Raw genomic sequence first — 12,625 nt, forward strand, 5'->3', positions numbered from 1 at the left:
TAACTAACTAACCGTTGTTGACAAGCTAATCAGGGTGGGTCAATCACATCAGTGATAAACGAGACAAAATTCTTAGAAAAGTAAATTTCAAATATGGATTTACGACTGATGGTTGGAACGTAAAGAGATTGTTTCGGCTTGCAGTCGCAGTAAAACGCGTCGATTTATATTTTGTCGTCGCCAACGTTTCGGTCCTTGGTTGGGACCTTCTTCAGGGCCTATATTATTATTAATTATTTATTTAAAAACCAATACATTTGGCAAACCGAAAGTCCTACTCACTTGACAATAATCAACGTTGTCCAGTATCGTTGATTAAACGGAGGAATTGTTATAGGTTGGGGGGGCACAACGGTTGTTTGCAGTTCAAACATTAAGATCGTACAGGTAAAGGCCAAATTATCACTTAATGCATGCAAAAATCGAACGTACGAGCACTTGGGTGTAAACATTTGGGAAAACTGATACTATTGGTTGGGCAGTGTTTGAACTGCAAACAACCGTTGTGCCCCCCCAACCTATAACAATTCCTCCGTTTAATCAACGATACTGGACAACGTTGATTATTGTCAAGTGAGTAGGACTTTCGGTTTGCCAAATGTATTGGTTTTTAAATAAATAATTAATAATAATATAGGCCCTGAAGAAGGTCCCAACCAAGGACCGAAACGTTGGCGACGACAAAATATAAATCGACGCGTTTTACTGCGACTGCAAGCCGAAACAATCTCTTTACGTTCCAACCATCAGTCGTAAATCCATATTTGCATCTAGCATGGCACCAAATGCACAACATTCATTTTACGCACGAGTAGGTCAATTACATGGGCAAACGGCACTCGAACTGTTCAAATCCTATGCCAGCAGTTACACTAAGCTGGGCAACATGTTGAGTCGAAAGGACTTCCTCATCAGATGCCGGAGAGATGGTTTGATGCCTGTACACATCATCCATTCTCTCAAATGTGCCCACGAACTTTTGGCTAAACGAAGTCCACTCCATAAGAAACTGTCCCGGACACTCACACGCTTACAAAAAGCCATACTCAACATCGAAATCCAAGACACGTTCTACCAAATCCAACAGCTTCGGGCAGCAATAGATCAACTAAAGCGACAAATCATGGACAGCACCCCTGCCGAGACCTACAAACAGTACCTCTTCACACAAGAGTTTGCTTTTTACAAGAATTTCCAACGGAAGACACAACAAACCCACAGGAAATTCCACCGTATGCTGAACGACACCGTCGAGGAGACTACCACAACACCATCTCTCAACGAGAAGGCCATTTTCAACGCCACCAACAAGCAAATTCCCCCGGAAACCAACATCCTGCTAAGTCTGGGACCTAAGTTCGCTCTACCGTACACAGAGCCTAGGGACATCCCTTATTTCCACCTGATCGCAGATTTGGAAAACATCTTGACCAGGCAGGAGGACAGAACCGTGCGGGAACGTACAAGATGCCAAATTATCAACGTTATGCAAAACCACATCAACAAACGCCCGGCTATCACCAACACTACCGCGCTGGACAAATTTTGTTCCCGATCTGTCTTGGTAACCAGACGGTTCACCAAAACCAACCCCGACATTATCATTACCGAAGCTGACAAAGGGAACAGGACTGTGATAATGTACAAAGAAGACTACAACAACAAACTCCTACAGTTGGTCACGGACACTAGCGTGTACCGACCCGTCAAGAACGATCCCACATCGAGAATCCAAACCCACAACAATGACATAGCCAAGCGTCTGTTCGATCTTAAGCTGATCGACACCCGTACCAAACTGCAGCTCACCAGCTACAATGCCATCTGCCCACGGATTTATGGTCAACCAAAAGCCCACAAGCCCAACCTGCCGCTACGTCCAGTAGTGCCTAACGTCACATCTCCCACCTACCACATGGCCAAGTTCGTCTCGTCCATACTGCAACGGGGATTTACCAGCATTTTCAACGTCAAAGACTCCAGAACATTTTGCCAATACGTCAACAACACATCTGTACCACCGGACCACATCATCGTCTCTTTCGACGTGGTGTCGTTGTTTACTAATATCCCTAAGTATTTGGTCACCCACGATATAATAATGAGCTGGCCAGAAATATCCCCGCACACCAACATCAGTCTGGACATCTTCTTGGAGATCGTGGAGTTCCTGATCGACTCTTCGTATTTCTGTTTTCAAAACAACTTCTATACACAATTGCTAGGCACAGCTATGGGGAGTCCACTCTCACCAATACTGGCAGATATCACCACAGAGACCCTTCTGTTGGTTGCCACCACAACAGCGAAGATACCAGTGGACCACATACGCAAGTACGTTGATGATCTGTTCCTGATACTACACAGGGACCAGGTCGACGACGTATTCAACCAATACGACCCACACCTACAGTTTACGTGTGAAGTAGAAAAAGAGGGTAAACTACCTTTCCTGGATCTACTAGTCATACGCAACCCGGACAACACGCTTACTACCGAGTGGTATGCTAAGCCCATATCCTCAGGCCGACTACTTAACTTTCACTCCATGCATCCGCTGGACCAGAAACTCGGCGTAGTGTCCAACTTTATAGATCGTGTGCGCACGTTCAGTACGGCTACCAACGTGGCCCAACAAAATCAGCTGATACTACAACATTTGCGACGCAACGACTACCCTACACACTTGGTGAAGAGGATGCTTCACCAACCCATCCAGAGTACACCTACACGGACGGAAGACCCCCTAGCAGTCTACCGTTCCATACCACTAATCCCTGGTCTCTCAACAACCCTGAAACGCATCATTACACACAACATTCCCCATACCATGGTCGCTACCAAATCCAGACACACAATCAAGCAGCTTCACAGCTCTGTGAAGGACCCTGTACCACACCTACAAAAACACAACGTGATCTATCAGATACAATGTCAGAACTGTGAGCAGTGCTACATTGGGATGACCACCAACAACCTGCGCCGGCGTATGTACGGACACCAGTCCTACATCAACGCCCTGGACAAGAAGCTGCTAGAAGGGTACCAATACTCGGATTTGAAGGTTCAACAGCTGCGGGAAAAGACCGCGTTGATCGAACACTGCATTCTACACCAGCACCGTTTCAATCTGAAACAACCACACATCATCGACCATAGCTACAAGACGTCCGCACTTCCCGTACTCGAGATGTGCCACATCACCACTACATCCAACACGGTCAACCGCCGTACGGACACCGATGGACTGAGTTGTGCATACGCCAACTGCCTGTCCATGGTCGGGTCCAGCAGGAGGAGACCTCCTAACACTAATACTACCGCCAACCTGGCCCAGTCCCCCCTCACACCACTACACACTACCCCAACCCCACTGCCCAACCAATAGTATCAGTTTTCCCAAATGTTTACACCCAAGTGCTCGTACGTTCGATTTTTGCATGCATTAAGTGATAATTTGGCCTTTACCTGTACGATCTTAATGTTTGAACTGCAAACAACCGTTGTGCCCCCCCAACCTATAACAATTCCTCCGTTTAATCAACGATACTGGACAACGTTGATTATTGTCAAGTGAGTAGGACTTTCGGTTTGCCAAATGTATTGGTTTTTAAATAAATAATTAATAATAATATAGGCCCTGAAGAAGGTCCCAACCAAGGACCGAAACGTTGGCGACGACAAAATATAAATCGACGCGTTTTACTGCGACTGCAAGCCGAAACAATCTCTTTACGTAAATTTCAAAGTTATAACGGCGAGTCAAAATATGGTTTTTTGAAGCTGATGAATTTAGAGGAAAACTATTTGCATTACGCTTTGATATGACTCTAATAATTTGGTTTATTATTGGGTCCTAAAATTTAGCCTAAATTTGTGATAATTGGTCACAACGATAAAGCTAATTTTTCTGAGTACAATGACCCTTTGTTCGATCGCAAAGAATTTAATATGGATTCTAAAATCAATTTAAAAAATAACTTTTCGGCACTTCTTGTCAGAAAAGGTTCTACTTGACAGCTTGTTCCAAGGGGACCATAGTTGATCCATTGAAAATAAATTTGCTTTGTCAATTGGGTACTAAAGTCCTATGTTAATTTTTATGTACAACGGTGAAAAACACGATTAAAAACCATTTCTGATCACTTTTTTTCATTTTAATGCAAAAATTTTTTTTGACAAGACAACATTTTTTCGATGGATCAACTATGCTCCCCTTGGAACGAGCTGTCAAGTAGGAGCTTTTCTGTCAAGAAGGACCGCGAGGTTAATTTTTCAAAATTGATTTAAAAATCCATTTTAAACTCTTTGTGCTCGTACAAAGGGTCATTGTACTCAGAAAAATAAGCTTTATCGCTGTAAACAATAATATCAGCAATCTAAGCTTCATTTTAGGACCCAATTTAGTTTTTTACATTATAATGAAAAAAAAAAGTTATCAGAAATGAGTTTTAATCGTATTTTTATCGAAAAAACGAAACTATTGGCACTACGCCCCCCGGGGCATGGCCTTCCTCTAACGTGGGATTTCGTAACAAAAGTGTTCCTACTCGCCACCAGGATGCGTACATGTTTTCGTCGAATCACCCGTTTCTGAAAATTTAGGCAGGCATACCCAAAAATCTGGCATCCCTGGAAACGAGAAACGTCACAACAAACAGTTTTAAAAGTCGGTCAAGTCAAAATTACTCCCGAATAAGAATTTTTCGAAAAAATTGAACGGTGACCGATACGGAATCGGTGCTGCTGCAGGCGTTCAAGGAAAGGAATCGAGTCAAAAAATGTAAAGTGCCTGACGTGTTGGCGAGATGGAGAAATGCTTGGTGGAACTAGTCAGGACACAACACAGTGTCCGGACCACGGTAACAACAATCTTTGTCCATAGATTGTAATGTTTTGCTTTAATTGTTTGTTTGTTTTTCTGGATGCGTAGATCGCTGTTGTCCTTGGGGTGTCTTTAAATCCGTTGAAGACGGAATTGGTCAGTTAAAACTCGCCGGCCAAGCTGGACAAGACCAAAGACAGCAGTGGAGCAGAAGCAACACATCAAATGCTGTAATTTATCAACGATCCAGCTCAACGTTTGTTGATTTTTAAAAGTGTACCGAGTGTGTTTGCAAATGTCTTCGGGATGTAAGTATCGAATTCATCTTAAATATGTTCTCTCGATTTAATCGTCTCGCGTTTCTCCCCAGGGCAAACTACTGTTCTGCTCAGACTGGCAGAATGCTTTTCACTAGTCAAGGAAGCAAGCGCTACCGTTGGGCAGCCGTCAGTGTTAACGAAGTCCCTCAACACTTCACTGGGTTCTGGTCAGCTGCGTCATTACCAGCTGATTAAGTTCACTAGGAAGCAGACCAAGACAGTCACCAACGACAAGAGTATCGTTCAAATCCGAGGACCTTCTGCTAACCTCCCGCCGTTCATGAGGTTTCTTGCGCAAAGCATAACTATTTATGTTCAGGTGAGTACATTCCGCATTGTAATTATCACTTCCTCATTAAAAAAAACTTTAAGTATCGGCTAACCCCACGGCTAACCCCCTTTTGTACGTTGCTCCGTTAAATCTATGATTTGGTGTGATTTTGAAAATGTTTGTTTTTGGATCACGGTACAGAAAGAATAATTTAACTGCAAATCAATTTAGACAACCTAATTTGATCAAAAATGAAGTTTAAATTTACTCTTTCTGAACTACGATGTACAAAGGCTTTCGAAATTTACATCAGATTCTAGATTCAACGGAGCAAAAAAATTTTTTGACTTTGGTAAATTTACGTTAGTTTCATCGGAAATTTACATGTTCTTGAGACACTTTTTGTTCGATAAATTTACATCGGATGGCATTTAAATTTCAGATGAATTTGATGTAAATTCGCATCTTTAATGACGTGCACTTTTGGTACATCATTAATGATGTAAATTTACCCGATTTTTTTTTTCTGTGTAGGGGAAATCTACCCATTTTAATCCTAATAAGCGGTCGTGTTTGAATGATGCTGGATAATCTAGAGTCTCCCTTGAATTTTACTAAAACCAAGTACACCAACGAGTAGAGCAAGTTTTGTGAACATTTCTGTTTATTTTCACTTTCACTAAAAGTTATTCTATTTCTTTGCCAAGCATTTAACAAAAAAAAATTCCCAATGGTATTCTAATCGAGGCGAATGCATTGGGCCACGCCCATTTTTCTAATATCGGCTTAGTTCTTTTTTCTTCCAACACTCTGTCGAGTGTTGCCATTTGCGCTGACAGTTCAAACGAACACTCACGAAAAGTGGCATTTATAGGGAAAGTTTCCTGGCATCGCTGGCTGTGCTGCTGGTGGTGTTGACGGCCAGCCTTTGTTCTTTTTTGCCTTCGTCTCTCGCTCGGTTTTCTTCAGCCTTTGGTTGGAATGCAAAGTGAAAATTGAAACGTCAAACGACTTGGCGCGTTTGTTTTTTTGATGGCGCTTGCTAATTTATTACATTTTTCGGGATTATTCTTCAAGTGAGTGCCTTACTAATGATCAAAAGAACATGTTGCCGGTAGTTGGAAGCAATTTCATATCTTAAGCGCCGTGAAAAAGTAAGCGAAAGTGAAAAGTTAATTTTGGCGATATTCATTAAGCGTTTGAGGGATTCTCGTGTGTGTCACTGTGTGTGCCAACAAAATGATGAGAAGTGGTCTCGCAAAATACAAATTATGATCAAAAGTGCATTAAATGTGATCTTTTTGGCCAGTAAGTGGCATACATTTGCGTGCTTACTCGAGGCGGTGCTGTTGCTGGTAAGTTTATAGCCCAAATAGTATTTTTGGAGCTTTAATCGAGCATCAAACTCTCCATATGACGAAGATAGGTGTTTGATTGGAAAGGGTAGATTTCCCCTAGTTGATGGTGGTAACAGTATTCCTAATTCCAGTCATAGCTCACCAAGTCGCGATGGCCTAGTGGTTAGCATTTTTGCTTACCAATCCAAAGGACGGGGGATCGAACCCCGACTCGAGCGACTTTGATTTTTCGTACATGTTCAGAGTTTCATTCAAGATTTATATTTCCTATACTTTCTCGTTGGGAGCAGATGGGAATCGAACCCAGGACCATTCGCTTACAAAGCTAACACCGTAACCAGTCAGCCACGGCCGCTCCCTTTGACTTTTGATATTGCGCCTATTCCCGAAAAAGACACGCAGCAAGCCAGCCTTGGAAGACGCGCCGCACTTTCGGCAGGGATCTGACAGGCATGCACTTTCCCGAAGTCACCGCCAGAGGCGCTGTCAATGTTGTTTACGTGGGGGTTTTGAAAAAGTTGTATGAAACAAATTAATAAACTTTAATCTTCAAATTAATAAATTTTTAGTTTTCATCATCTTTTGCTTATATATTTACTCAAATGACAAGTATTACGTACAGATTTCCTCAATTATTATTTATAAGACCGATAAACAAAGTTGCACTAGAACAAAACGTAACGTTAAACTAAAAATTAAATATATTCAGTTTCCTTGAAACAAAATTAGCAAGGTAAGATTCTACCGGACTCACCTGGCTGTTGGTTTAAATTCAATTACATTTTTAGAATAATCAGTTAATTTAACATTTAAACATAATTCAACCACGAGTTTGATCAACATATTTCGATGATTATTCATTGCATCCTGTTCTAAAATGTGATTTGCTAGGCCTTCAAACCAGGTTGTTTCATTTAAAATTTTGGTTAGAATCGAATTTAACAAACGCTGATAAAATTTTGGAACATTGAATTTAGCATTTTCCCCTACTAAAATTTAGAATTCCAATTTTACCAGTTTGCTACAAGTTATTTGAATATTAATTAAAGTTCAAATCTAGAGTTTTTTTATTAGGTCCTATAAACATATGAAAGACAATAGTTTATTGGTCCTTTTCAAAAAAAAACTCTGGAAATCTGAAATTAAATGTAAATCGCTTGAAAAAAAAACTTGGTGATTAAAAAAAAGTTTTTATTTTTGCAATTCATGTGCATACAACATTTTCAAAAACCTCGCTGCAAAAACTTGGTTCGATCTTGGTTCGATTTTGACTTCACTCGCTTTGTATGTGGATGACAGTCGTGACGTATCCGTGACTTTCGGCAATTGCGCGCTGTCAAATTGAAATGCCAAACTGCCCCAGTTAACTCAATCCGAATTCTGAAACGGAATCTAATTAGAATCGTATACAAATTCCGTTTCAAACGCAACAACCGGTTCCGTGTTCGAACCGGTTGTTGCGTTTGAAACGGAATTTGTATGCGATTCTGATTAGATTCCGTTTCAGAATTCGGATTGATTTGACTTAGGGACGCGTTTTGTTTTTGTTGATCTTCTTCTTCAAATCGTCTGGCATTGTTTTTGTTCTATTGACCATAACCCCATATAGGAGGGCGTAGGTACCCCAACGAAGCCGGAAAATCTCCGGTTAAAGTGGACCATATTTGTCCCCTATCTGACAGTTAAAAATATAGACAAATCTGTATCTTTTGCAACCAGAAGCATCCAAATTGGTCAATTTTATCAAAAGTTATGAATTTTTAAAGAAAATGAATAGGGGTCAAATGAATACCCGAGTGTTTGAGTTTAAGAGGCAGTTTTTGTAAATATTGTTCGGTTTGTTCTAGAGGTCATGATCAGTGCATAATTGACAAAGGGAGCGCGTGGTCGTAAAAATATTTGGAGTGAAAAGTGATTTTTTTTTTGTGTGTGCCTTTTGTTTCGCATTTTTGTCGTGTATTGTGTGCTTCGAGGAGAAGATCACCCTCTGAAAGTGCAGTGTTATCAGTGCATAATTGACAAAGGGAGCGCGTGGTCGTAAAAAATATTCGGAGTGAAAAGTGATTTCTTTTGTGATTTTCAAAGCTCTTCCTATATCATCGTTGATCGGAAGGCACGGCGTCGGGTGCATTGTGTTTAAATTTTTCGACTAAGGTTTTTTTTTTGCGGTGGAAAAGCCATTTCTATATAATGAACGAAAGACGCACTGACAATTTGGATCGTCGAGTTAATAGTGGAGCAAATAACCGTGTGTGAGTGAGTTTGTGTGTTAACCAGAAAGACCTTCCCATAGCATCGTTGCTCGGAAGGCTCGCCGACGGGTCTGTTATGAAAGTCCTCACCATAGCGTCGTAGCTCGGGAGGCATTGAAAAGCCAATACCTTATCCTACTAACCCAAAAAAAAAATTAATCACGTGATGCTTGAAGGAGATGCTGTGGATTCAACGGTCTCAAGCGGTATCAACAAGTATATATCGAAAAACTATGTGCTTGATGAGCCTGCAAAATAAAATATCGGACTAACATTCCTCCCTTTTGTTGAACTGCAGGCTTCTTGGGAGGGCGCCGGTATTGACTAATACAGTAGAGATCTTCAGAGATTAAACAGTGAACGGATGGTTGGCTCCCACTGATCATTTTTGATTCATTGTTTAACTTCAGCTGATCTGTCAATAACGGAGTAGCAGCTCATTGGCAGTCAACCATGCTCATGCTCATGCTCATGCTCATATTGTTCGGTTTGTTCTAGAGGTCGTATCGAGGTGCTCAGATTTGGATGAAACTTTCAGAGTTTGTTTGTCTATACATGAGATGAACTCATGCCAAATATGAGCCCACTACAACAAAGGGAAGTGGGGTAAAACGAGCTTTGAAGTATGAGGTCCAAAAAAACTTGAAAAATCTTAAAATTGCTTGCGTTTGAGTAAAACTTCATCAATTCCAACTCTCTTAGATGCATTCGAAAAGTTTTTTAAAGCACTTCAAAATGAGTCCTAGGCATCCAGGATTGGTTTCAAAAATGTTTTATTTAATTATTTTTTAAATCCAATTTACAACTCCAATACTTCTAACTAACGTGAAATTTTCCGAGGATTCCGAATATGACAAAATATAGACGACCTGTTACACATTGGTGAAAAACTCGCTCTTAAGTATTCAAACATTTAAAGCATAGACTATAGTCTATATATGATTTAAAGTATTTCAAGAAATTCAATTATGTTATGCGTTGGGTCGCGGACTCTATTATCGGCGATTGTTTATTATCCTCCGTCGCACGGGGGGGGGGGGGGGGGGTGATTTCAAAACTAGCGTCAAATGTGACAAGTGACGTCTTGTGGATTTGCTTGAATAAGTTCTGTTGCGTTTTGACACCCGTTGAGACTGGTCGTCTCGTCGGGACCAAGAAAGTCGTCGTGTTTTATTTTATTGTACCGTCCTCCCAGTGGTGTCTTCGTCCGCCGTCGTAGTTTCGTTTCGTTTATTGTCCCGGACGTCCCCGCAGAAGTTAGCACAACGTAGGGGACTGGACGATCGGGCAGAGCATTATGTATTTTAAGGGTTTCAAGTATTTTAAGTGATGGAAGAGGGTTCTTGTATTTCAAATATTTCATTTTGAAAATTTCATGTATTTTGAATGATTCACTAATTTCAATCATGTATTTAAATTCTCATTTTATGAAGTATTTCATGGAATTTTAAATATTTTAATGTTTCGAAGTAAAAACGAAACTATTGGCACTACGCCCCCCGGGGCATGGCCTTCCTCTAACGTGGGATTTCTGCTCCAGCGCCTCTGACGAGACAGGAGAAACCGGGACCGACGTTTTACTTCACCATCCGATAGAAGCTCAGTGGATAAGGCGGGAATCGAACCCGCGTCTCATAGCATCATCGGGATCGGCAGCCGAAGCCGCTACCCCTGCGCCACGAGACCCATGTTTCGAAGTATAGTAAGTATATAAATACTGCATATTTTGAGTATTTTAAATATAACAAGTACTTTGATTATGATTTTAAGTATTTTGAACAACTGAAACATTTCTTGTATTTCAAGCTATTTTAAGTATTTTGAAAATTTCCTGATTTTCAGGAATTTTGAACATTTCGAATTCCAACAGATTTGTATATCAAGTACTTCAAGCATATCAAGTTTTTCAAGTTTGTCAAGTATTTCAAGTATTTTTATTAATTCAATGATTTCAAATACTTCAAGTGTTTTGGGTACCGTTAGTGGGGGTGACATTGGGTCTGGGGGTGACATTGGGTCTGGGGGTGACATTGGGTCTGGGGGTAACATTGGGTCAAAGTATTTTTTTACGGATATTACCCAAGTAACATTTTTTGTTGCGGATCCTTAAATGCAACTATTTCGTAACACCCAAAATGTGCAACCACAACATAGTTAGAACACTCGTGGTGCCTTAAAAAGCGCACGAAAATTTTGTGTTGGCAACATTTAGCCGCTTGTTTCAACTTTGTTACGACGAAGTTCCAGAAACAATTTGTTTGTCTAAATATGTCGGTAAAGTAGTTTGTTGTGTTGTCATGATGTTGCCATTATGTTGTCGTTTAATTTGCGTGAAACAAAAATAAAACTTTTTTAACAAAAAAATTTAAGTGCCCCTGTCGAGATTCTAGACTGGTACCTTCAGATCTTCACACCTTGCCTCTACCACTAAACCATGGTTGAATTGATGAAAGGTGAAATGGTTGGGCTCAACTGTATCTAAGGATTTTTGATTTCACACAAATCGGGCTAAGTCACATGTTGCAACAATGGAACCAATAAGTTTTCAATATGTTTCGATTACAAAATGAAATGCATTGTTGCAAAGTTGTTTTCAATTCGAAAGGTTTGCAACATTGCAACGTATTGTTGCTAAAATGTCAATTTTATGTTTCTACAGCAAAACAATACAAAACCTGGACTTAGTCAAATTTATCATGTTGCCAAATGCTACTTGGGTACCATTTCTCAGGTACTTCTCAATGAAACTAAATTCTGTCAAAAGGGTTGTGCAAGGGACATCTTAAGATGACTTTTCTGAAAAAATCTCGTTCCTAAAACAAATCCTGTCATTTTAGCAGCTGTCTAATTTGAGGTACGTTTTTGGCCAAAAATGACCTCTCGAAAAATCAACTTTTTAATTTTTTTTGTTGGAATTGATCAAAAAGTACCCAAATGTTTGAAAATCTCTACTTCAAATATTTTAGCATGGTCATACGATTCCCTCGAACAAGAAACACTGTTGGATGACTTGTTTTTACTATATCTTTGTATTTGAGCATCATTTTAGTTTCATTTGACCCAATGTCACCCCCTCAAAGGGGTGAGATTGGGTCAATTTTCAAACGATTTTCATTTAAGGTAGAGTCCATCAAATAACGACATACAGTCGACTCTCTGGCTGTCGATCTTCTCGATATCAATAATTATCTATCTATCGATGAATTCTTCAGTCCCTTCAAACTGCATACTTCGATTGGCTTTATTCCTCGATATTTTCTCTTGCTTGAAGGATCCTTTCCTCGACGGTCCCTTGGATTCTGTTTGCTTTAAAAATCTCTTCCGGGTGTCAATATTGTCACTATCTCATGGCTTGCATAGACATTTTTCTTTGCGAAACGAAGCTTTGAAGGGTGTTTGACATTAGTTTGTTTTTGTTTGCTGGACGTTGCCATGATTCTCTCCCATAGCTGGGTACCAAGAAAAATATATTTTCAATCGAGTCTTCATTTTGCATCGTTCTGTAAACTGATGATTCTCTTCCTCGACGGTCCCTTGGAAATTGACAACCAGAGAGTCGACTGTATTTTGTGAAAATTTTATTAAAATATCTAAGAACA

General features: G+C 40.3%; 1 protein-coding gene and 1 long non-coding RNA gene across 2 annotated transcripts; both read left to right on the forward strand.

The window, feature by feature from the left end:
• The first annotated feature begins 482 nt into the window (after positions 1 to 482).
• On the forward strand, positions 483 to 3,134 carry LOC120414372 (uncharacterized). Its single transcript, XM_039575574.2, has 4 exons — positions 483 to 573; positions 638 to 2,689; positions 2,927 to 3,042; positions 3,119 to 3,134. Exons 2-4 carry the CDS (start codon positions 776 to 778, stop codon positions 3,132 to 3,134), a joined length of 2,046 nt encoding a protein of 681 aa, XP_039431508.1. The 5' UTR covers positions 483 to 573; positions 638 to 775.
• Positions 3,135 to 4,555: 1,421 nt separating this feature from the next.
• Positions 4,556 to 5,525, forward strand: LOC128092360 (uncharacterized). Its single transcript, XR_008211692.1, has 3 exons — positions 4,556 to 4,862; positions 4,934 to 5,133; positions 5,196 to 5,525. It is a non-coding gene; the product is annotated as an uncharacterized LOC128092360 (long non-coding RNA).
• The last annotated feature ends 7,100 nt before the right edge of the window (positions 5,526 to 12,625 follow it).

The sequence above is a fragment of the Culex pipiens genome, chromosome 1 (assembly GCF_016801865.2).
Source record: "Culex pipiens pallens isolate TS chromosome 1, TS_CPP_V2, whole genome shotgun sequence".
NCBI lineage: Eukaryota > Metazoa > Arthropoda > Insecta > Diptera > Culicidae > Culex > Culex pipiens.

Coding starts and splice junctions, on each gene's coding strand:
- LOC120414372 (XM_039575574.2), top strand. CDS start 776: ATGGCACCAAATGCACAACATTCATTTTACGCACGAGTAGGTCAATTA. Junction 2,690..2,926: donor ACGACTACCCTACACACTTG/GTGAAGAGGATG, acceptor GTGATCTATCAG/ATACAATGTCAGAACTGTGA.